Genomic DNA, 27,186 nt, shown 5'->3' with positions numbered 1-27,186 from the left:
TCCCCTCTCAGCAGACACACCTGAAAGCCATGACACCCTGACTGACAAAAAGAAATCATGGCCCTGCTGTTAGGCAGGCAAGGCCCACTATACTTTTCCTAGCACCTACCTGTAGGGTGCTACATGTCTAAAAAAAAAAAAAAAAAGATAAATATGTCTTTTGGGTACAGTGTTGCATGGCCATGCAACTGTCATTCAAAGTGCGACAGCACTGAAAGCTCAAAATTGGCCTGGACAGGAAGGGGTTGAAAGTGCCCAGTTGGCAAGTGGTAAAAATGTAAAGAGTAAATGCCGTATAAACACAGGGTATTGACTCACATGTGAACAAGCCCTTAGAGGGGAATCACAACCACTTTGGGAGATTTTCACCAACTTTCTATTGTTTCCCTGGGACAGGTAGTGAAGGGAAATTTCCCCAATGGTATTCAAGCAGAGAAAAAAAAAGCCTACCCATAGATATAAGATATCAGTCTCATATCTTTCAGTAAGATCCATTATTGAAGGTTGACAAAAAGGGAGTAAACCCCTAGATAAGAAAAACACAGACTACTGTCTTCAGGGACCTCGTGGGCCACACACTAATGTCTAGCACACACGATCAGAAAATAGGACAAAAAATCGATCGTGCGAAATTCTGATCTGTAGTACACAGCTTTCGAGAGCCGATCATAACAGTTCATCTGATATTATTCCGAAAGGACAAGCGCAAAAAAATTTCTCTTACCATACCAGAGCATTCAATGTTAGTTTAATCAGTACAGTTTTCATCCCAAAAAATCAGAAGAGCAAGATCACGCATGTTTGCAAACGAAAGAATACTTAACAATATAGTACAATACATTACATCACTTCCGAAGTTGTATTGTCATACGAGAATTTTCGTTAGTTAAAAAAATATTTTAATTTCTAATATAAAATTAGCATGTAAAAAAAAAAAATGAACGATCATTTTTCCGATATTCTCATTGTGTGCACGAGGCTTCAGTTCAAAAGGACTGTTGGTTGGGTACAGCTTTCAAGAGGTCTGAACAAAATGCATTATTTATTTACTATAAATGTACTAAACTAAACCTTTCATCCAACCCCATAAATGTTGTATTTTATATTCTAAAATCCAGTATAAAGGGAAAGTAGTACTAAAAAAGTTTTTGTGGGTTTAAATAATTATTTTTGTGTAGTAACTCTCCATGGTCTGCCTAACTGGGTGGCGATGGTCATGGCATAGGTGTATCCTTTGCCTAAATATTTGTAGGCATCCCTCTTTTCCAGGTATGTATAAATCTGTCAGCATGAATAAAGTAAAAAGCAGAAAGATCTCTAACTGCATGCACCATATCACTCATTTATACACATGCACATGACAAAAAAAAAATGTTTAGTTTAGATTCATCGATCTAGTTATTTTGTTTCATTAAATTCGGTTGATTTGTTCAAAGATTGATTTGTTGATTCAGGATTCGTTCTATGTATTTTTTGATATTACCAATTTCTTTTTGATTCGAAACATTCAAATTGATAAATTTTAAATCAGTCAAATCAAAAACGTTGGAATTTTTTTCCAATCTAATGCGGCAGCCGAATAACCAAATATCTTATTGTTACTTATACACATTGTTGGTATTGATATTGATATTGTTGGTATTAACATTATGTTTATTCAAAATATGCAAAGTTCTCTAATTAATAAAAGTAGTATCTTACTTTCAACATTTTACTATGTACAATATTATGCAGAAATTTTAGCCAGCTGACAAAAAAATAATGTGAAGTACAAATGCTTTTAAAAATGTATATTTCACTGGTTTCATTTTATCAATTTTACACTTGCAAAGTGAACGAACAAAAGAAAAATCTTCATCAAATGATTACAATGACTCTTTAAATCACCATTGGCTTAACAAAAACAGCGTTATTTCGAAATGATACACTAATAACATAGGCAGTCTTTGATTTCAACAATATGTTTACAGTTGGAATTTGATGTAAAATTTAAGTCAAATTTCAATTTGAATTTCGGAAATTCAGGCGAATTCCGTTTCGTTATTCTAGGAATTCGGTAAAATTAGTTTGAACTGTAATCCAGGGATTCGGATAAATCCGAATCTCCGAATGACGAAAAGTTTGTCCGAATATTTATTCCGAACTAAACGAACCGCACATGTCTACTCATTTACCTTTGCAGGTTTAGGTGGAGTCAGACCCAGAAATATGAAGATTTCATTCCCTTCTTTGGCATCAAAGAAAGACTCAAAGTCCTGAAAATAGACAATATCAAAGATCAATGAATATAATATCAACAAATTACATATATTTTTCATACACCGGAAATTATAATAACGTTCATGAAAGCGTTTCATACAAAAATTAAGACAATAGAGTTGAAGAAGACTATTATTTCTGAAAATATAATCCTACATCCTGTAAGTAAACTATCAACTGGAATTTTTTGCCCAATCATTTGCCCAACATGGCATCCAGTGTAGAATGATGGATTGTAATATTGATCATGATCATCTTGCTTTGTTTCTGTAAAGGTGTACATAGCCATAACTGTTAGATATAGACACCCTACGGTTTGCAACATTTTTTGTAGTTCTAGCACCGTCCTAGGTCAGGTGCTAGAAGTGAAGGAAATTTCGTGTTTTGCTCCGCTGTCAGAAGTGGAGACTTGATTGCGTTTTGCCTACTTCGAGTTTTTCAGCTGCAGGCTTGCCTGTCTCCCCCTGTCTTACCAGGACTTACTGAAACATAGTGAGCAGGAGAGAGCAAAGTCTGTGCTGGCACTGGATACAGCCTCAGCCAATCCCTGGTCAAAAATGGTGACCAGCAGGGCACTGAGAGTGGTATAAAAGGACGAGAGCAGAGAGTAGAAGGGTCCTTAGCCTGCTAGAGAGTGACCCAGTTTGGAAATGCTGTTAAACCTTCCAAGGCTTAGGAGGAGCCTTTAAGCGGAAGTAAACCCATTGATGTGATAGTTTCAAAAAACAGCTAACATTCCCAGCATGCTGGAAATTCTGTCACCTTGGTTGTTCTCTCAACCAAACTGTCAAACCATCCAAAGCCTGGTGTATTAATTGTTCACAAGTGCAGCACCATGGCAGTTGCAGATTAAACAAAGGCTAAGATAGCAGCTTCCTTGGCTAAAAACGATAGGAGGGTTTACTTCCACTTTAAGAAGTTCTGGATGATTCTACTGTAGTTCACCAAAGGGCTGAAGGATCACCCCTAAAGTCGCAGGAAAACCCAAGGCAACACCAAAAGGGGATCTCTCTGGGATACTTTATGCCAGCGTCAACTGAAGATGGAAGAAGGCCTTCAGATTGCCTGGATCACAGTGAGTAGACCACAGAGAAATCCTGAGAGAGAGACTGTTGCCTGTGAACCCCTTCTTGATAGAGGGTCCATTCCAGACCTGCTGCCAGGGCTGCACCTTAGAAGAAGCCCCCCATCTGCTAAAAGCTGTAGTTACCTTTTGTACAGAAAACTCAGTTTTACTTCATTTAACTGCTTCAAGGTAGTGTCCTCATTCAAGTTATTAAGTTCTGGGCATCTCAAAGCTTTTCCCAATCCCTATCCCAGTTTTACAAATCAAATAAAACAAAAAAAGAAGACACTATATGCCTGATTACTATCTGCGAGCTGAGAGATTTTATGCATCTGGTGGAAAGTTGCTTCACTAAGGGGTCAGAACCTGGGATCAAACCGCCGGACCAATCCAATCTGTGCGCTACATAGCATATTTTGGTTCTGTCATATACAGTATTTAGAAGCATTGGGGTTGATTTACTAAAGGCAAATAGGCTGTTCACCTTGTAAAGGAATTTTCCCAAGAGCTTACTGAATAAGGTGAAATTTTACATAGGCCCCTTGCAGACGGGGTAGACTCCATCCATCTGTATTTAGCAGACCAGATTGGATGCCGATGGGTGTCAGCGGACACCATTCCTTTGGGCGAACTCGGTGGTGCGGACTCCAGTCTGTCTTGATCTATGGGTCCTTACAAGTTTCAGGACCTGTGCATATTTTCAGCTGCGTCCTGGGTGTCGCTTAGGGAGTACGCAGTGTGTGCCCCCCCCCCTCCACAACTCCCGGGGTGAACTTAGTGGACCACTGGGCGGCAGGTGGATGCAATCAGTCCATCAGCATGAAAGGGGCCTTAGCAAAGAATATTCTATCACCTGCAAGGAAAATTAAAAAAAAACTGCATTTCTGCTTGCATGTGATTGGATAATGGAAGTCAACAGAGTTGCAGCTCATTCACCAAGCTCTGGGAAAAATCCCTTTGCAAAGGGATGTCAAATGTCAATTGCAAAGTCAACAGTCTGTTTACCTTTAGTAAATTATCCCCATTGTGTTTTGCATGTAGGATACCTTTTTTAGGATGATGCCCTGTACAATTTGCATTCAGAGAACAAGGAGCACTAGAAAGTATAGGATGGCTCTGCTGACCAGGTTTGACAAGTGGCTCAGGGGCTTCATGGGTGATATCTCCCTGGTTTTGATGACAGGTGAGTATGATGCCTGGTACACACAATGAGATTATTGGACGAATGATCATCCGTTTTTTGGGGGTTTTTTTGCATGTTAGTCTCATATCCAAAATGAAGAGTTTACCAAAGTTCTGAAAATTCTCGTACAATAGAATAAATATTTGGAAGTGATGTAATGCTAATGTGTTGTAGTGTATTTGTATTGTATTTTTGAATGACAACTGTACTGATTAAATGAAAATCATACAATCTGGTATTGTACAAAAAAAATTTTTGTGCTTGTCCGATCGGATAATTATTGCATTAATTGTCTTGATTGGCTCTCAAAAGCTGTGTACTAATGATCAGAATATCGTACGATCGCTTTGAAAGCGGTATTTTTTGTACCACTTTCTGATCGTGTGTACGGGCCTTAAGACTTGACGGGGGAGAGGGGTTGGCTGAAGGACAGTACAACAGAAGTTGCAGTTACAGTGACCTGTGGCCAGGATATGAAACTTCAAGTATTTACATACTCTAATGGCACTTTTCCACTGCAAGTACCGGCTCGTACCGGCTCGGCTCTACTCGGCCCTGCTTAGCCCGGTTTGCTTTTCCACTGCTGGTACCGCATGGTATGGTGTCGGAATGGTTCGGTACGGTACGGTATAGGTTTGCTTTTCCACTAAAGTAGTACTAAAGTTAAGTGGGTGGGATAACAACGGGGTGGGTGGGATTCTCTGACCAATCAATGGCTAGTAGTGACTGCATGCAAAGGATTGTGGGATATGGTACCAGTTTGGTACCTGTTGGAACCACAATCGAGTAGGTACTGTTTTTTCAGAGCCGTACCGTACCGTTCGGTTCCATGCAGTGGAAAAGCAAACCTATACCGTACCGTACCGAACCGTTCCGACCCTATACCATGCGGTAGCAGCAGTGGAAAAGCACAAAAGCGTGCCGAACCGGTACGGTTCCATGGAGTGGAAAAGCGCCATAAGGCTTCATCCACACGGGCTGCTCCTAAACTTTGAGTTTAGGAGCTTTTGGCGTTTTTTTGCCAAAGCTCCTAAACTCACCTCTATAAAAGTCTAAGGGTTTGATTTTCTAAAGGCAAATAGACTGTGCACTTTTCAAGTCTAGCTGCTCCAGAGCTTAGTAAGCTTCACTTTGCAAAGAATATTCAATCACATGCAAGGGAAATTAAAAAAAAAAAACATTTTTTGGTTGCAGATGATTGGATGATGGAAGTCAGCAGAACTGCTGCTCATTTACTAAGCCCTGGAGTAACTGCACTTGCAGAGTGAAACTGCACTTTGCAAAGTTCACAGTATTTTTAGTAAATCAACCCCTATGTGTCCATGTGTAGCATCACCTGTAAAGCCTTCTAAGATGGCGGATAATTAGCAAAACAAAATGGTTGATTCTCACAATCCCAGTAGAACTACAAGGACAAAAATAACTGCGCAGCTTAGACCCCCCTCCTCTCCCTCTATCTCTTTCTCTCTGTTTTCCTGTAACTAACGAGATTACAGATAAGTGTGAAACCGGGAATGTTAATTGCCATAGATAAGATGTTACAGGAACATCTGTACAGAGAAAAATATGTATTGTTTGCCAGACTAGTTTAGGAGAATATGTATCTGTGACGCAACTGCTGATATATATATATGTGATGTACACGCCTATTTGGGTGCTTGACAATCTTGAGACGAGTCTTGCTAAACCTTCTTTGCTAGCAAATAAAAAGGTTTGTTTTCTTGAAGTCTGCATCCAGACTCTATTCCTGAATTCCCCCAAAAACTGTTTGCTGTTACATTTCTTGGTGCGTTGGCCGGGAAACTAGGTGGAAAATCAGCTGGGCCCTTGGATCACGCGTACATCTCAGACGCCACTGGACAAATTGTCTGGGAGACTATGCAACATCCTGGCCTCCTGCTCCGAAGCCACCCCAGCAATGTCTTAAACCCGGATTAAGAAACCAACCAAACAGTTGGATCTCCACTTCAGGACCAGGTGATATATTTGCCATTTGGTTGGGATAACAGTCAGATGGGAGCTCTCGACGGTGTACGAGGGAAGGGGAGCCTGATCTCCTCCCGAGGAAAACCCCAAGTCGGATGATTGCGCATCCTGGGCAGACCTCAGTCAGTTGGTTATCCCGGGTAGCAAAGGTCAGTGTGAATGGTGTTCATGAGACATTTCCTGGCAATGGAGCGATAGTGGACCCTGTGTAGCGCAGTTCTCAGTTGGGCCACTGCATCTGAGTCACTAATAGGGGAAAGTGACTGTCGTCCAAATAACCTTGTTTTGTCGAGAGTCTTGGACCCCTACCAGATTCTCAAAACCTTACCCTACCCTCTGCGTCTATCTTGACGTCTCTAGGTTACAAAATGGGTGGGAACCAGTCAGTCCTATCCCCCCTAGAGTGTATGATCCAACGTTTCAGGAAAGGAAGCTCAAAGGTACACATATTGGTTGATTTACTAAAGCTGGAGAGTGCAAAATCAGTCTCACTTCTGCAGAGAAACCAATCAGCTTCTAACCTCAGCTTGTTCAATTACGCTTTGGCAATAAAACCTGGAAGCTGATTGGTATCTATGCAGAAGTGAGACTGATTGTGCACTCTCCAGCTTTAGCACATAAACCCCTTAAGCTTTTAGCAGAGTTTATGAGCTGCTGCTCTTACTTCACCAAGAGACTGGCTGTCTTTCCTGGTTCTTGCAAATGGTTCTCTGATGACACACATGCATTACATCATCAGGATGCTGGCTGCAAAAACCAGGAAAAGATAACCAGTCCCCTGATGTGGTGTTACTGCGCATGTGATGTAGGCTGCCCCGCAGCCTCCTGAGATGCATGACATGGTATCCCAGGAGGTCTTTTTGCTTGGGCAGAAGTGCGGGATTGGGTCCTGCAAAAGAGGTATTCTAAAAAAAATGGATGAATACATGTCCAATTGTGTAACAGGAGGGACACAGGAGGAAAATTATGGAAAGTGCCTGAAGAGGGTAAAGGTCAATTTTTAGTCCTACTTTTAAAAACTACAAGTTGCAAGATTTTTTTGGGTAAAAGAGACATTCAAAATGCTCCTTGCAGTTCTTTTTCCGTGTGTAATGCATGGCACATGTTCCATGCAGTGCACAGACTAGCTCATCATTTGCATGCCAAAGAGCACAGCCGGGTGGCAGGGATGATGTAACAGCCCTTGGGGTAACAGCTGTAGTGGGTAAGAAATAATAAGAAATACCTTATTTCCAATTGTTCCCATCAGCCAGCACTCTCCTTCACTGTCCTCCACTCCCAGGATGTAGGCAGTCACTCTACATGTTGATGCTAGAGAGGCCACCTCCGGACGAATGGAGACAAGGAACGGCTTTGTGGGGCTGGTCATATTATATGGCGGGGAGGAAGCGTGTGCGAGTGAAGAAATAAGTATTTCAGTGTATTCCTTCCCTTCTAGATTAAAGGAACACTTATTAATTGCTGTGCAGTCCAGGTCAACAACAGAAACTTTTGATTGCTGACTGAAGCTCAACTGTTACCCACCTGCTACTCCGCTTGGCTTTATGCCCTTTGGTTATTGGCTCTGGCATGTTCTTGATTTAATTTGCCTGTTGACTCTGTACCTTGCTACCTATTAATAGTTGACAACTTTGGTATGTTCTTGACCCTGCACCTGCCTCCTGCCTGCTATCGCTACTGCCATCTGTTGATGACTTTAGCTTGTTCCTGCACCTGTCTACTGCCTGGCAGTTCTACTTCCTGCCGGTTGATGACTCTGGTCGGTCTACAACTATGCTGCTACTACCAACTAATAGGCAATCATGTCTTATGTCACTAGTACCTGGGACACTTTGACTAGGGATGCAAGAGAATTAGCCTAAACCATCTTGGTCTCCATCAGGAACAGCCAGGACAGCTGCCATGTTGCAAAAGAAAATTAAAGATTAGTTTCACAGAATGGTATATTTTTCCAGTATTGACCAATGTAACTATGTACTGTACATACCATACCTGGTTGATGCCCCTGGAAGCTGGAAATCACTGAAGTAGACCCCACTACTTCAGTGATCTCCGCTCTTCTGCGTCTCAAGCGGAGTAGCTAGCCTTATGCATTGTGAACACAGGAGGTCGACAGCTTAGCAAAGGCGCCATTCAAGCTGCACCAATGTAACTATGTAAAAATATACCATGCCTGGAATTTTTCTTTAAATATTTATTTAAAAAAGCAAAGATACCCTTTTGTATGCAGCACTTCCCCCACAGGCACGGCATGGTAATTTGGGCTCTCTGTTTTGCGCCTCGACTCAAAGAACACCCTCAGCCCCCCTCACACACCTGGTTGAATGAAAGTTACTGCAAGCACACAAGTTTAGATATCTTTAACCTAGTGGTGAATTAGCACCAGAAAATAGACACCAGACCATTTAATGGTAAAGTAACTCAATGTATTGGTACGGGATACGGTAAATGGTGGTTTGAGTATAAATGAAGACACAGAAGGTAGGTTCAGATACAGTCCTCTTTTCAGGGCTGGGATTTGAAGCCTGAACCTTTGCTGTGTCCGGCAATGTCTTTCTTGCTGAGCTACCTAGAATGCTGGGTAGTTTCCTGGAAAATTCCTTGAATGATCCTGTTTTTAACCATGTTTGTCTTGAACCCTGCTCCTCCCATGAACTTCCTGATTTAAGCCATGTCTCTGCACTTCCTGTTTGCCAGATTATTGTGCTCTTTCCAGCCAGTATCTTGCTCCTGTCTTCCCTTCTGCAATCCATATTTTGCTAACGCTCATTATAGACCCTTGGGTTGTTCCTCGACTACACTTCTGCCTGATCCCAACCTGCAAATACTCGTTATCAACCTTTGGCTTGTTTACTGACTACACTTCTGTTTGATCCCTACATGCTTATCTGCTACTGGACCCCAGCTTGCTCACCTCCTGGTGGAGCGAACCTTTGGACTGTAACCTGATACTAACACGCAGCAAACTCCATCTCCACCATCAGGAGCTCTGGTGAACACCGGTTAGTACTTAAACTTTGCACCTCAAATGAGCTCTCGTCATTTACTAGGGTGAATGCCTGTGTACCTAACCAGCTTGTTGGTGGTAGTTCTGCTTCTGCTATAGCAACTGGTCACCACTAGACAGTATATTCGCTATTCCAAGGTAACTTAGAATAGAGTTCTGTACCACTAAACTGGGATTAACTCATGAATCAGCAAAGTCAGCAATATACAGTGCCTATAAGCATTACCTGCAATGTGAATAATAACACTTTAACCAGTCTAGTCTAGAGTACACTTTAGGAGAATGGCTAGTATATAGTGCAATGTGCCTTGAGAGATACCTCTTAGCATAATCAATAGGTGAAGTTCTCTGTGTAGCAGCTGTAAAGGAACAGTCTGTAGGCCTAACTTTTCAGCCGGCTAGCGTTGGGATCCACTTGTACCAATGGTGCACGTGAGAAAAGTCCCAGTCAAGCCTGCAGCCAGCAGTTAGTCTGTTCAGATTATCAGTCCATGGAAAAAAATGGACCCAAGTAAGCGGACTCATGTTCTTCTATATCTGCCCACCTTCAGTTTGGTCAGTAAAAGGGGACGTGAACAAACTGTTTCCGCTTTGTCCGGTGTACCTGAATGGACCCAAAGGTGGGAATATAATAGGCAGAAGCAAGTTTACTTGCATCTGCCCACCCATAGGGATGTATGACTGTCTGTTTTGATATGTATAATCACAAATAAGAAAATGGACAAACAGACCGCCAATGTTAAATGGGCCTTAAACAAAGCCTCATTCCCCTCTATAGCAATAGGCATTGTGGAGAAAATCACCTACAAAATTCACAAGAGGATGGGTAGCAGGGAAATGGCCATTAAATATGTAATTCATAGGCCCCCTTCCTTTTCTGAATGAACACAACGAATGATTGGTACTAATCGCATCTTTAATAAACTGTATTTAATATGCTTACGTTTGTGAATGAACAGGAAGCTGCTCAGCACAGAGCATTTCCCATTCATTCACTCTCCAGCGCAGCTGATGTTGCAGAGAAAGGGACTAGGGAATCTCTGTCCTCAGTCCCTTTCTCTGTCTCAAAAGTGAGACAGCAGGGATCTGTTTGGACTCCTGATTTTCATCAACCCCCCCCCCCCAATTAGACTCCTAAAAAAAATTGCAAAAAAACAAAAAACAAAATACTAATTAATAAAAATAAAAAAATTGTTGACACCATCCACTGCCCTACTGAAACCAATGTCTGCCCTACTGACACTGTCTACTGTCCAACTGACATGTCAACTGCTCTACTGACACAGTATACTGTAATATATACAGTACATACTGTGACAGGAAGTCAGGTAAATCTGGGAATGTAGTCACTGAGAGGAGACACATTCCCACCTGCTTTGAAAAGTTCACTGATACTATAGGGTGTTGGCTGCAAAAAGAGCCAGCAAGAAGTTGAAAACAAGACTGATTTATTCATGCAATTTACTTAACACAATTGCAAGCATCAAAACAGCCAAAATAAAATAAAAGACAAAATAAATCCTTGCCTCTGTGGGCGGCTACCTTCTCACGCTGGAACCTACCTAAGAAGTCTTCCCAACCTACTGTTGGGCTGACACTGCTGATCCTACAGCAGACACTCAAATGTCCATTTGTTTGCTTTTCACACAGCACAAACATTGTCCATTTTCTTTCACACAGCACATGTTCATTTATAACAGGATCCTTTACTCTTCAGATTCTTCACATTGAACACAGTTCATTTAACAGGTCCCTTTACTCTTCACACTCTTCACATGGAACACTTTGTCTTCTCACCTTTGAGACGTCTTCACTCGTGGTTACCCTCCTTAGCTTCACATCGCTGTAGGGGGTCTTCTCCCATGCTCACCAGCTTGTCGGGAGGCACACATCCGACTGTCCCCCTCTCCCAGCCCACACGGCGACAGGAGGCAGCAGTCCTTCTCCCATGCCCACACGGCGTCGGGAGGTACACGTATGTCTGCCTTCCTCTCCCAGCCCACACGGCGACAGGAGGCAGCACTCAATAGATTTTCTCTGGACAAATTATAGAGGCCTTGATCTCCTCATTCTGAACAGCTGAATGGTTTTCAACTTCCTGCTGGCTCTTTTTGCAGCCAACACCCTATAGTATCAGTGAACTTTTCAAAGCAGGTGGGAATGTGTCTCCTCTCAGTGACTACATTCCCAGATTTACCTGACTTCCTGTCACATACCCCCCCCTCTTGTTTCAACCCTAGGGTTGGGACACATATTTCCAGGCACGCATGTGTCAGGCACTGCTGACTCACTGATAAGCCTCCTATTATCCTCAAGCTTCCGGATGAAACTGTTTCTGTCATCTTCACTGACAGATTTCTCATAAATGCCACACAGTTTGTCTCTCATCTCATATACACATTCTTCAACTGCATTTTTGGCATAATTTTGCTCCTTCTCGTTTCTGTCATCTTCATTGACAGCTTTCTCATAAATGTCAGACAGCTTGTCCCTCATAACCGTCTGTCCAATCCACCATGGAGGACCGTGATCCATAGGCAACTCAATTGGGCTAGTCTTAATGTCTTCAACATTCTTAAGACGCCTCTCTCTGCAATCCATAAATGTTTTCCACAAAACTTTGAGAACCTTTGCTTCACTAAGCTTTGTTCCAAGTAGGGACTCTTGACATCCCTCTGTGACTTGAGTTGCCTCTCCATACAGCTGTACACAATCATTGACTTTTTGTTGTAAAAGGGAATGATCTTCCTTCTTGAGCTTTGCTTGCTCTAAGATGCTGTGCAGAGGATTTTCCAATTGAGACAACAGGCTGTCACACATTTCTTCAAAGTGACCCCTGTTCCTTTTCCCAGAGATATCAATATCATTCACCAAACATTTCATATTCATAGGCAGATCTGAAGCATTTGCACTCATCAACTTCTTAAACTTTTCGCCCTCCTGAGCGAGTCGCAGTAAAGGCCTACTATTTGATTTGATATTGAGTTTATATTTCTTGCCAAACTCTTCACAGAAGAAGCCAACCAGAACATCATCAACTTTCCTTCCACCAACATAGGGGTCAAAGGCAACAACACAGTTGAACCCAGCGATCTGGGTGGTATCCATTATAGACCTCCTCTCTGCATCAGTGAAGAAGCATGGAACTGCAACACATTCTTTTACAGGTTTCTTCAATGCACTTTCTGCTGAACTATTTGACCGCTCAAGGTCACCTAGTTCTTTTTCTCTATCTGAATTCCACATGGAATGCATCTCAAGATCACGATCAAACTTCTGCCACCCGTCTTTCACCAGTTCCATTTTGGAAACACTCCCTGAAAGGCACTTATTCATTTGCTTCACGTTTTCACCAACAGCCTTAGTTTTCTCCACTAGGTTTTCAGCCTGAACTGAGAAATCACCACATTTCTTACTCAGCTCCTTTGTTTGCTGAAGTTCTAATGATACATTTTCCAATGCTTGAAGTTTTTGAAGGAACGGTTTATTCCAAAGGGGTGATTCAAGCCACATGTCATCACATTTCTGAGGCTCACTCAGGACAGACCCCAAAACACTGATCCTTTTAAAAACTGCATCAGGCACACTATCCCCTCTTTGGGACAGATCCTCTGTTGCCTGGAATTCCTCTTCCAGTTCCTGCAACGGAATCTTCATCTCTTCTACTTGCTGTTCTAAGACTCGCTTAGACTTTTCTAGCTCCTGAACGCTTTTCACAACATCATCCTTGGAGCGGACCAAATCTTCCATTTCTGTACACAGCTGTTGGTTAACTCTTTCTAGTTCAACTTTACACTCTAGAGCTTCCTCCAAGGAGCGAGCCAAGAACAGGGCTTTGCTCTCGTTATCACGCGCCTCCGCTTCTGCGCGGTCGCGTTCTTCTGCATATTTTGCAGACACAGTCTTCTCTTCACCAAGCATCTGATCAAACTTCTTTTTCACATCTTCAACACACTGTAATGAACCAACGCTTTCTTCCATGCGTTTTTTCATATCCGCTATCTGAGCTTGCAATGTTGCGACTTGCTCTGATAGGTTTTTCTTTGCTTCCGCCTCCTCTTTTAATTGTTCCAGGAAGCCATTTTTCTCATCTTCCATTTGTTTGAGCTTTGTGCTAAAACTCAGCCTTTGACACCTCTCTTCCTGTAAGAGTTCCTGCGTGTCTTGCAGCTGCGATTCCAAGATAGAAAAATCTTCCGCAATTTCTCTAGATTTGCTGTCTGCTTGAGAAAGCCGATTTGTGACACTGTCCAACTCAACCTGCAATCGGTTTGCCTTCTCTAACAGCTTAGCACACAATCGGTCACCTTCTGACACCTTGACTTGCGATTCCAGAAGCCGTGCCTCTACTTTTTCCCTCTTATGTTCACAATCTCCTTTTCCCCGCATAAGAGCCTTCACCTCATTGGCTAGTTTCTGGGAATGAGACTGTAATTCTGCCACACAGGCTTCTTTCTCCTTTAACTGCTGCTGGAAACGTTGGGCTTCACCTTTCCAACTTTCACAGTCTGCACGTAATTCATCTACCACATTGCTCAAAGTGGTGAGCTCATACACAGTACTCAGTAATTTAGCCTCTCTTTCACTTTTCTCGTTGTCGCTGAGAGACAATGTCGCTTTCAGAGCAACATTCTGTTCCTGCGACTCCTGCAGGTCTATTTTTGTAGCTCCCAAAGACTGAAGACTTTTTTCCAGCTGATTACGCAACTCCAACCTATCAGCCATACTTTGCTTCTGCAAAGTCTGAATTTCACTTTCCTTTTCCATGAGGATGGTATCTTTCTCCATTATAGTCTCTCTGCGTTTTTGCAACTCGACCAAAAGAAGAGCAGTGGATTCTTCCCACTGTAACACATGAGACTTGAGTAGTTCATTCATTTCCTGCAAGTTTCTATGCTCCATTTTAAGCAATTCCAAGGCTTGTTCCTTTTCTTCCATTTTCCGTTGCAAGGCATCCAACTCAGCCCTGCACACATACTCGGTTTCTTCCAAACCGATGGCCTCCATTGGCTGCTGGCGTCTCTGTTTCCAGCCTGCCATGCTCTCTTGATGAGCCTTTTGTTGAGCTGCAAAGCTCCGTTGTTTCAGCATCTCCCCCATTTTGAGCTTACTTTTCATCTGAGCACACTGCGTCTCCATAGCAGTTTCATCAGTGTTGCTAGGGACAACAACCTTCCTCTTTAGTAGACTCTCTTTAGGCATGGATGGGGCTGGTTCAGACGGTAACATCCCCTCCATCCATAGAATCCGGTCTCTCATTTCATCTATCTTTGCATTCTTCAGGCGTTTTGAACGCCCCATCTTCAATAACTCCACAGACAAATTTTTCACAGTCCAGCAAAAAATTTTCAGACCACTGTCTCTTTAACACATGTAGTTTTTCTCTCTCTTGCAAGATCTCTTTTCCTGCACACACAGTTTGTGCAGTCACTTGCACCAGACACAACAAAGTTCATCAAATAATTTTGAGACCGCTGTCTCTTTAAAACACTTTTTTTTTTTTTCTGTCAGGATCTTCTCTCCTGCACACCTAGATTGTGCAATCTCATGCACCAGATAAAGTTCATCAAACATTTGCACTTCCTTGCAGGGATCTTGCTGCTTCTGCCCACTGCATACCTCCACCATATGTAAGGGATTAGCTCGGTGGTAGGCGTGGATGACCCCTTTGGGGGTGCGTTTTCACAGAGAGATAGCCGAGCAGAAGTTGAAAACAAGACTGATTTATTCATGCAATTTACTTAACACAATTGCAAGCATCAAAACAGCCAAAATAAAATAAAAGACAAAATAAATCCTTGCCTCTGTGGGCGGCTACCTTCTCACGCTGGAACCTACCTAAGAAGTCTTCCCAACCTACTGTTGGGCTGACACTGCTGATCCTACAGCAGACACTCAAATGTCCATTTGTTTGCTTTTCACACAGCACAAACATTGTCCATTGAACATGTCCCTTTGTTTTCTTTCACACAGCACATGTTCATTTATAACAGGATCCTTTACTCTTCAGATTCTTCACATTGAACACAGTTCATTTAACAGGTCCCTTTACTCTTCACACTCTTCACATGGAACACTTTGTCTTCTCACCTTTGAGACGTCTTCACTCGTGGTTACCCTCCTTAGCTTCACATCGCTGTAGGGGGTCTTCTCCCATGCTCACCAGCTTGTCGGGAGGCACACATCCGACTGTCCCCCTCTCCCAGCCCACATGGCGACAGGAGGCAGCAGTCCTTCTCCCATGCCCACACGGCGTCGGGAGGTACACGTATGTCTGCCTTCCTCTCCCAGCCCACACGGCGACAGGAGGCAGCACTCAATAGATTTTCTCTGGACAAATTATAGAGGCCTTGATCTCCTCATTCTGAACAGCTGAATGGTTTTCAACTTCCTGCTGGCTCTTTTTGCAGCCAACACCCTATAGTATCAGTGAACTTTTCAAAGCAGGTGGGAATGTGTCTCCTCTCAGTGACTACATTCCCAGATTTACCTGACTTCCTGTCACAATACACAAACATGAACATGTGTTTGAGCTTTGGGGTGCACATCCTAATACAATAGGCTGCGCACACCTATGGTGCCTGGGCTTCCTGTTTGAAAAAGGCTTGCTTGATGGTTGGGCTGGGAACTAACATAAGTGCACTAGTAACTCTAACAATTATCATTCAAGGCATGCACAGAATGCAAGTGTTCTGGGAAACAGTTAAATCAGTGAGTTTAGTTCCACTTTAGGAATATATAAATACTTTAATGTCCATGGTCTGGACACATATGCACTTAACGTGGAGGTAAACCAACCATTTTAAAGGTTTCCAAAAACAGTAACATTCGAGACACGCCTCTGGTTTCACTGTTTTCAGTGTGCTTAAAACAGCTCCAAAACTTTCAAGCCCTAAAATAAATAATATCTTTGCTGTTCACATGTATAGCACCATGAAATCTGCAGATCCATGTAGAGTGTGTAGTGCAAACTCATGACAGGTATCTGAGGTTCTCCTGTCTGGGTCCCCAGGCAGCCAGGCACACAACACTTGAACACTCTCACAATAACCAAGCAGTGGATGTCTTTTTAGGCTTTATTGCTGGAAAAATTTGTATGGAGTGCGGGGAAGCTTTGAGATATTCCAAAATTTAGTGCACAAAATATTTGGAGCACTCTCTCCGTTCTGTTTACTCTCTTCAGGGGCATCCCCCCCTTGGCAAAGACTAGAGACACAAGAACTTCTGGGACTCCCAGCAGGGCAAAATTCCACTTTAGTAGCACTAGTACAGTCACAAAAGAGGTTAAACAACGGACAGTCACTAGGATCCCACTTTTAGGCCTCTACTTCCTGTGTCTCCAGATACTTCGATATTTCCTGTACAATATTGGGTAGACACTGTACTATGATTCTCCAGGCCAGATCCTTAGTGTACCCCCTTGGCTTTGCTCAAAAACTGCTTACAGGAACAATGGGCCCCTCAGCTCCTCTTGAGCTGGGACCCTCGATTAGCTCACTGCGATAGGCCCCCCAACTCTAAGACCTCATTGAATTCTCTGCAACAGGCCCCCCAGCTCTCACTGAGCTGGGACCTTGGTGAGCTTTATGCAGGCTTCAGCTAACCTGCAAGAGAAGCAGCAGCCCTTCAGGCTGGGATTTCCTTTTTCAGGACAACATCAATGTCGCTCCAGGCCTGAGACTATTTATCTCCTTCTCAGCCACCTACTGCTGAGACAGCATAAATAATCAGGCCCAGGATCTGCCTCTCCCAACCCACTACATTCTAGAATCTACTAGAAGGCAGGCAGAAGTAGCTGAGCCTGCAGCCTGTGAGACCCAGAACAGACAAAAATAATCACACACTGCTTCATTGTTTACAGACGAGCCAAACAGACTAAATTTACTTGAACCTCTCAAGCAACCTATTCTAGAAGGGTGCTACAAGTCAAGGATAAGGGGGTTAGGTTTTAGTATGTAAAATCGAAGCTTTGATACCAAACGTACTGCAGCAGGGCTGACACCAGGCCCATGAGATATTCCTATGTTTCTCAACCCATAATCTTTCGCTCAAGTACCTAACCTGCTACAGAACTCACTTTTTCTCCAGGGAGTCACAAAGTTTGCAAACCATTTATCTGACAAGAGGTGTGAAGGCCACTTTATATGTGAGTTGCCCCACAGGGGGGGGCACTTAAGCTGTATACACACCTGGGCATAGTGTCTTTGAGCATTCTTCCAACCATTTTTTGTGTGTTTTTATGCGTAATTTTGAGATTCGGCTTTTTTTATTAGCCAACAGAGAAAACTATCATCTGTTGCACCATTTGTTGCTAGGCATTTCAGCTTTCTTAGCTTTTCCATTACGGTAACTTTCATTTCTTTTTTTATTATTATTATTATTATTATTCATGTATTAATATTTGTTTTTGTTAGGGTAAGGGGTTAGAGTTAGGGTTAGGATTAGGAGTTGGGGTTAGGGTTATTATTTATTTTTATTTTTTTTGTTTGTTAGGGTTAGGGTGGTAATACTACTACTACTACTAATTAATAATAATTGAATAAAGAAATGTAAAATTACCACACAAATAAAAATAATCATAAGTAAATAATAAATAAAGACAATACATTACAATGGGGGACTTTAATAATCCAGATATAGACTGGGCAGAAGGAACCGCGCATTCGGCCAAGGCTCGGCAGTTCCTAAATGTTTTGCAGGACAATTTCATGGGTCAGATGGTGAACGCCCCGACAAGAAACAATGCGGTACTTGACCTACTGATTACCAACAATACAGACCTGCTTACGGATATAGAAATAAGGGGAAACTTAGGAAACAGTGACCATAGGTCAATTAGTTTCAGAATTAATCATAGTAATAGGAAACATAAGGTTAATATAAGAACACTGAATTTCAAAAGAGCCAATTTCCCAAAACTGCGCTCACTGCTATAAAATATCAAATGGGATACAACCCTGGGAACAAAGAACACGGAGGAAAAATGGGAGTGCTTCAAGAGCATACTTAACAAAGGGATTGGCCAGTGCATTCCAAAGGGAAATAAATTTAAAAGAGCAAAACTAAACCCTGGGTGGCTAAACTCCAACATAAAAATGCATATTAATGATAAAGAAAAGGCATTCAAAAAATACAAGTCTGAGGGGTCATTGGCAGCATTCAAGCATTACAAAGAGTGTAATAAGAAATGTAAAGACGAAATCAAGGCGGCTAAAATAGAACACGAGAGACATATAGCGGAAGAGAGTAAAAAGAACCCCAAAAAATTCTTTAAGTATATAAACAGTAAGAAAGCGAGGCCAGAACACATTGGCCCCCTAAAAGATGACAAAGGAAATATGGCCACAGAGGACAGAGAAAAGGCGGAAATGGTAAATATTTCTTCTCTTCAGTCTTCACAAAAGAATTGGAGGGTGTGACGAGACCCTTGCTCGCTCGCTTCCGCTCTCCCGACACTCCTCTGTTTCTAGTGAGTCAGCTTGCAGATCGCAACGTCTGATAGTTCGGTCAACCAAGGCTCCGGGATCCGAACTACAGCTATGTGCCGTTCGGAATCCATTAGAACAAACACCAAGCAGGCTGTATGTAAGTTCAAGCAGGAAGACAATTTATTGCAAGTAAACAGCACACTTTTATACAGAATTTGGAACATCCTGCCCCCAACAACCGCTTTCCCATTGCACAGTACATGCCGTTCTCCTTCAGGTCCTCCTTAGCCATGCAAATGAGGACTTGAAAATGAGTCAGCAGGGATTGGCCCGTTAGCTTGATTAGAAGGACTGTTATGTGTAATGAGACAGAAGCCCCCAGGGGGCAATCAATGTACACAATAGCCAGACACGGAACAATGGGAGGTCATCAGCACTCAGCATGAGACAGGGCAATCCACATTCCCTCCCAATAAACAAACAAAAGGAAAGCCTCTCTGACACTGAAAGATATGTAACACACACAGCACTCAGAAATCACAGACCTCATGGCAAATGGGAATAAATCTCAATATTTCTACATGGAGACATTGCTGACAAATATGAAGCAATCCAAACCATCACCAATCTGACCTTAAATTCCAGTGACGGTGAACACCGTCACATATCTTCCCCCGGGGAAACAGTCCAACAGCCACAGTGGGACCCCGAACGGGTCAACTTGAGGATGTTGGAAAAGTAGTCTTAACGTTCCAGGTCTGTCTGTCGGGATAACCCCCTCCGCATTCCCATGTATATTCCTGGTGTAGGGGTGTGGGGCCTTTTTGTAATTGAGAAATCTACACGTATGTGTCTTCCATCAAGTTCCATTCCATTTGCACGTTCTTTTGCCTCCTTTGCGTCTTCAACATTTGGAACGTTGAGACTGCCGATCATACACAATGGATACATCAGCCATTGGACCATATTTTGAAAATACTTCTCTTAGATCTCGCTCCGTTGTGTAAAGACTTAGGCCAAACACGCCCAAACAGCAGTTAGGATCAGGATTTGCCGGACTTACTCTACTTCCTATATGCCGCCTTCAATTTGACATGGGAGAGCGACTGTGGCTGTGACGTTTGGTGGTCCCGGCCATGGCGGCCTCTGGAGCATAAGAGGAAGTTAAATGGCCCAAATCGTTCCCCAAAAGTACTTCTGCGGGTATCTCGCGTAGTAATCCCACTCGCACATATCGCTCCCCTGAGCCCCAATCCAAGAGGACTTGGGCGGTGGATAAACGTAGCACCTTGCCCCCTGCTACCCTGACTGCAACAGTCTGGCCGGTCCGGGCTGACTGGGGAATCATGTGAGGCTGGATGACGGTAATCGTAGCCCCGGAATCGCGGAGTCCCTGGGCCGGCTGCCCATTAACCCATACTGCCTGGCGATGGTGCTGCCGATTATCTCCGGCAGCAGCTTGGACAGGATCCGCTTCGAAAAGTTTGCCGCACTCTTCCTGAACATCTCGATGGTTGGGCTCATTCTGGAAGCAATGAGCCGCTGGTCTGGATGGATGATTAGTCTCTCGATACCTCGTGGATTGGGTAGGGCAATATCGTTGCAGATGACCGGTTCGGTTACAGGTATAGCACTTAGGTCCGGTAGGAGGGTTGGGTCGGGCTGGGGGTCTAGAGGCAGACCACTGAGGTACTGAAGTCGGCTTAGAGGCTGGTAAACTGGGCCGAGATAGTGGATAGCGCTCGTTTTCGCCTGATCTTCGAGAGTCCAGATATTCATCGGCCAAAGTAGCCGCTTGCTGTACCGTCTGTGGTTGCTTATCTCGCACCCAATCCCGTACTACCGGAGGGGTGTGGTTAAAGAACTGTTCTAATAGTACTAGCTGGGTCATGTCCTCTATGGTATGAGCGTGGCTTCCCTGGAACCAGCTCTTAAGGTTCCGCTGCAGACGATGTGCCCACTCCACGTATGTTGTGTTGGTTTGTTTCCGGGATTCTCGAAACTTAATCCGGCTGGCTTCGGGTGTAATGGCAAATCGGGCTATCAAAGCTTCTTTTACCCGGTCGTAGTCTTTAGCGTCCTTGTCCTCCAGGGCCCGATATGCATCCGCCGCTCTGCCAGTTAAATTACTCGCCAATAAGACGACCCAATCTTGGGACAGTACTTCATGTTTCTGGCATAGTCTCTCAAAGTCCTGCAGGAATGCTTCAATTTCCTCCTCTCCTTCCTTAAATAGTTTGAACGCCCGAAAGGGCAACTTACGGAAAGTCGCGGCATCTTTAGGCGTTTTCTCCGATTGCCGTATTTCTGCCATTCTCTGCTCATGTTGCCGCTCTCGTTCCCTTTCTTGTCGTTCTAGTTCTTTCTCTTGTCGCTCATCCTGCAGCTGGATGTCTCTAATGGCATTTGGTATGGCGGTCTCTCATGGGTTAGCACCATATAATGCCAACCGCTCTCGAACTCGTTGCTGAAACAAGTCTTCAACTGACCGGGGTCCTGCATCACCCTCCCTCTGATCCATCTCGGCTAGCTCACTGATCAGGGTGGCCTTGTTCTTTGTCCCACCGGTTCTTCCGCAGCTCTTAAGTAAGTCTTTCAGCGTGGCTCTCCTGCATGCTGCATAGCTGGTCATTGACTGTGGTGGTTTGGAGTGTCCCAGTAACTGGAGAGCAAATCCCACCGCTGCCAACCAATGTGACGAGACCCTTGCTCGCTCGCTTCCACTCTCCCGACACTGCTCTGTTTCTAGTGAGTCAGCTTTGATCCGAACTACGGCTATGTGCCATTCGGGAACCATTAGAACAAACACCAAGCAGGCTGTATGTAAGTTCAAACAGGAAGACAATTTATTGGAAATAAACAGCACACTTTTATACAGAATTGGAACATCCTGCCCCCAACAACTGCTTTCCCATTGGTCAATTGCACAGTACATGCCGTTCTCCTTCAGGTCCTCCTTAGCCATGCAAATGAGGACTTGAAAATGAGTCAGCAAGGATTGGCCTGTTAGCTTGATTAGAAGGACTGTTATGTGTAATGAGACAGAAGCCCCCAGGGGGCAATCAATGTACACAATAGCCAGACACGGAACAATGGGAGGTCATCAGCACTCAGCATGAGACAGGGCAATCCACATTCCCTCCCAATACACAAACAAAAGGAAAGCCTCTCTGACACTGAAAGATATGTAACACACACAGCACTCAGAAATCACAGACCTCATGGCAAATGGGAACAAATCTCAATATTTCTACATGGAGACATTGCTGACAAATATGAAGCAATCCAAACCATCACCCATCTGTCCTTAAATTCCAGTGACGGTGAACACCGTCACAGGGGGCTACACTAACCCAACTTGTAAGGCCAAACTAAATAATACACCTCAGGAAGTACTGCTATGGCTAACAGAAGATAGACTTAGAACCAAACTAGAGAAACTTAACATAAATAAATCACCGGGACCGGATGGCTTGCACCCAAGGGTTCTTAAACAGCTCAGCCAGGTGGTTGCCAGACCATTATTCTTGATCTTTAAAGATAGTTTACAGACGGGTATGGTGCCAGCTGATTGGAAAAAGCCAACGTGGTACCAATATTTAAAAAAGGGCAGAGATATATCCCGGGTAACTATAGGCAGGTCAGCCTACCATCACTAGTCTGCAAGATTTTGGAGGGGATGTTAAGAGACTATATACAAGACCTTTGATGATGAAGTGAGCTGCCACCAAAGGTAAGCCTGTGGATGTGGTGTATCTGGACTTTGCAAAGGCCTTTGACACCGTTCGCTACAAATGCTTACTGTTCAAACTAAGGAAGGTCGGTATGGACCATAAGGTGAGTACCTGGATAGAGAACTGGCTCCAGGGGAGAGTGCAAAGGGTCGTGATTAATGGGAAGTACTCGGATTGGGCGGGTGTGGAAAGTGGGGTCCCCCAAGGTTCTGTCCTGGGACCAATCCTGTTTAATTTATTCATAAATGATCTAGAGGAGGGGATATCTAGTACAATCTCAGTATTTGCGGATGATACTAAACTAAGCATGCCAATATCTTCTATGCAGGATGTGGAAACTAGGGATGATCGAACTTTTCAAAAGTTCGTTTCGACCAGAACACCCGAACTTCCCGAAAGTTCGGCCCGGATTTCAGAACCCCATTGAAATCAATGGGACCCGAACTTCGGTAATCAAAAAACACAATTTTGAAGCCCTAAAACCCAATAAATGCCCCTAAAAAGTGCCTAGGGTTCTGGGTCTTGCCCCAGGGACTATTAATCACACAAAAAAAAGTCCTAAAAATTGTCATTTTTGATAGATAGCCAATTATTGAAAAAAAAAATGAGATTTCTTTGGATTTAGTGTCTGGGGGGTCTAAAACGTGTACCTGTGAAGTTTCAGCTCTGTAGCATGTCCAGAACCAGAAAAAAAAGTTTGTTTGTATTAGAATTAATATAGAACAGGTTAGTGGCTTCGCTACTTTTACACCCGGCTTTTTGTTGCAGGCGTTTATAGGGCTTTTTTGTGGGCGTGTTTGGAGGCAGGCATGACATCTGAACTTCTGTGTAGGGGTATATATACACACACACATGTATATATATATATATATACACATACACATATATAGGTAGGTGTGAAAATAGCAGAACCCTATGCTTGCGCTAATGAAATAATTAACATGCATATGGCTTCGCTCCTATCACACCTATATGTGTGTATATGTATAAATACATATAAGTGTGTGCGTATATATACCCCTATACAGAAGTTCAGATGTTATGCCTGCCACCAAAGACCCCCAAAAAATGCCCAAAAAAAAACGCCTGCAACCACACACCTGGGCGTTTTTGTAGCAGGCGGTTTTTTTGGGCATTTTTTGGGCGTCTTTGGAGGCAGGCATAACATCTGAACTTCTGTGTAGGGGTATACATACACACACACATGTATGTATATATACACATTCACATATATAGGTGTGATAGGAGAGAAGCCATATGCATGTTAATTATTTCATTAGCGCAAGCATAGGTGTCAGGTCACCTGTGGCCAGGTGACAACTGCACCCTGTTGGAGGCAGGGGCGCAGCGCAAGGTAGTGAACCCTATAGCAGACTGCTGCAGATGGACCGGAACGTGAACCCAAGATTCCCCAGGGCACGGAGTCTAAGACCCAGCAGGTGTTCACCAGGGCCTCTAGTGGTGAGGATGGACTTCGCTGCAGCTGGGCCCAGGTCGCGGCCCCTGGGGTCCCCCAGGTCACGCTCCGTAGGGAGTGAAGGGAAGCAGCCACTCACTTCACAGGACACACAGAATGGTGAAGGGTAAGCCGAGGTCGGGGTAACAGGCAGACAAGGGTAGTCAAGGGACAGGCCAAAGGTCAGGGTAACAGGCAAACAGGAATAGTCAGAGACAAGTCAAAGTCGGTACACAGAGGAGTAGTTTCAAGCACACGGCAAACAGGAAACAAATACTGTTGAACAGCAAGGCAGGCCTGCAGTGCGCTGGTTAATATAGGCTTCCTGTGATGACCTGGGTGGGCCAGGAACAGGAAGTAGAGGTGATAAAAGCAGCCAGAAGGAAGAGTCTGGCCCTTAATGCAGACATGAGGAACAGGTAAGCTACCATACATTATTGCATATCCATGACAATAGGGTTCTGCTACTTTCACACCTATATATGTGTATGTGTATAAATACATACATGTGTGTGTTTATATATACCCCTACACAGAAGTTCTGATGTTATGCCTGCCTCCAAAGACACCCAAAAATGCCCAAAAAACGCCTGCTACAAAAACGCCCAGGTGTGTTGTTGCAGGTGTTTTTTTTTGGGCATTTTTTGGGGGTCTTTGGAGGCAGGTATAACATCTGAACTTCTGTATAGGGATATATATACACACACACTTATATGTATTTATACACATACACACATATAGGTGTGATAGGAGAGAAGCCATATGCATGTTAATTATTTCATTAGCGCAAGCATAGGGTTCTGCTACTTTCACACCTATATATGTGTATATATACATACATGTGTGTGTGTATATATACCCCTACACAGAAGTTCTGATGTTATGCCTGCCTCCAAAGAAGCCCAAAAAATGCCTAAAAAGACGCCTGCTACAAAAACTCCCAGGTGTGTTGTTGCAGGCGTTTTTTTGGGGCATTTTTTGGGGGTCTTTGGAGGCAGGCATAACATCTGAACTTCTGTATAGGGATATATATACACACACACTTATATGTATTTATACACATACACACATATAGGTGTGATAGGAGAGAAGCCATATGCATGTTAATTATTTCATTAGCGCAAGCATAGGGTTCTGCTACTTTCACACCTATATATGTGTACGTGTATATATAAATACATGTGTGTGTGTGTGTATATATACCCCTACACAGAAGTTCTGATGTCATGCCTGCCTCTAAACACGTCCACAAAAAAGCCCAATAAAACGCCTGCAACAAAAAGCCGGGTGTGACAGAGGCGAAGCCACTATCATGTTCTATAGCAGTTCTAAGAGAAACGATCTTTTCTCTATAGCGGTCACCCTGACATGGAAGGGTTTTGTCACCCTGTCATAGCAGTCAGAGTCAGTTAACCCTACACTACACTATGGTCCCCTGACACTTAACACTTTCCCTACATAAACTAGATTATTAAATCTAACCATAGTGGAAAATAGTACCCTAACTACACTAGATATCCCTTTCCTCACACTAATAATTGCTAAATGACACTTTTGAAGCAGAAGTAACAGAACTGCTTCCACTCTCTTCCACATCCCTGTATTACAATGCTAGAGATTTGGCGGGGGTATCTTATATACTGGGGGGCTATTCACTAATGATTGGCCTCTGGACCCCCTAGTCACTCCAATCACATTCCTAGCATTCTCCTGCCCCCTCAATTGGCTTTTACTGATGGTTCTGGTCCAATCACGGGCTTTTAAAGCCCAGTTCCTGTCCCATTGCATTTTGGTCGGTTCTGGTTGCCGAATTCCAAACTTTTTCAGCAAAAAGTTTGAAATTTGGCCGAATTTCAAACAGTCAATGTTCGGGTCGAACCGATGGTCGACCCGAACTGTTCGATCATCCCTAGTGGAAACCTTACAAGCAGACCTGGACAAAATAATGGGGTGGGCAACTACATGGCAGATGAGGTTTAATGTTGAAAAATGTAAAGTAATGCATTTGGGTGCCAGAAACCAGAAAGCAAGCTACTCACTGGGGGGGAACCTCTGGGTGAATCTAAGATGGAAAAGGACCTGGGGGTACTGGTAGACAACGGGCTTGGCAGTGGCATGCAATGCCAAGCCGCTGCAAGCAAAGCCAACAGAATACTGGGATGCATTAAAAAGGGGATTCACTCCAGAAATGAAGAGATTATTCTCCCACTCTACAAGACTCTGGTCCGGCCACATCAGGAGTATGCTGTCCAGTTCTGGGCACCGGTCCTCAGGAAGGATGTGCTGGAACTGGAGAGAGTCCAGAGAAGGGCAACAAAAATAATTAGGGGAATGGAGGACATCAGCTATGAGGAAAGACTACAAGCACTGAACTTATTCTCTCTGGAGAAGAGACGATTGAGGGGGGATATGATATCAATGTACAAATACTGTACTGGCGACCCTAGCATAAGGAACAAACTATTCAGAGAAAGGGAATACAATAAGACACGTGGCCACTCACCAGTGGCGTCACTAGGGGGGGGCCAGAGGGGGCCATGGCCCCACCAAAATTAGTCTGTGCCCCCCCATGTGCCCCCCCAATTTATGTGCACAGCAACAGTCATGGATTCTCATTCTGTCTTGCGCCTGCACTGTGCACAGCGCCAGTGATTGGTGGGAAGCCAGGCAGCTGCAAGGAGAGAGAGAGCAGAGCTGTCAAAATGTAGCTCTGATGTCGGGATGGGCGGAACTGATATGCGGGACACGCCCCCTTTGTCAGACAGCCCATGCCATGCACAGACAGCAGTTAAGTTTAATGTACCTGCTGGACAGCCACCCCGGAGACCTATTCCTCTCCTCCACCCGCCGCTTTGGTGTACAGTAGACTGGTTGCTATGATTGCCAGCCGCTTGGCATCTAGCAACCAGTGACGTCCCAAGGATTAAAGCAAGGCGAAGAGAGGACTCAGAATGCAGAGCAGTGGAGGATCTGCCTTGTCCTCCTCCGTGCCTATTGATTGTCTGGCTCCACCCACTTCCTCCCGACAGCAGAAGAAGACCTCAGAGCAGAGAGAAAATGCAGCTTT

The 27,186-nt window shown here is 43.8% G+C and overlaps 1 protein-coding gene across 1 annotated transcript in view; it reads right to left on the bottom strand.

Moving 5' to 3' along the window:
• Positions 1–27,186, bottom strand: part of LOC309545908 (adapter SH3BGRL-like) — a 174,721-nt gene that overhangs the window by 83,883 nt on the left and 63,652 nt on the right. The window contains exon 3 of the mRNA XM_082245329.1: positions 2,175–2,255. Within this exon, the coding sequence (XP_082101455.1) occupies positions 2,175–2,255 (81 nt within the window). The remainder of the gene's footprint in view (positions 1–2,174; positions 2,256–27,186) is intronic.

The sequence above is a fragment of the Pelophylax lessonae genome (assembly GCF_965119305.1).
Source record: "Pelophylax lessonae genome assembly, chromosome: 2".
Taxonomy (NCBI): domain Eukaryota; kingdom Metazoa; phylum Chordata; class Amphibia; order Anura; family Ranidae; genus Pelophylax; species Pelophylax lessonae.
This window is presented reverse-complemented; position numbering and strand designations above follow the sequence as displayed.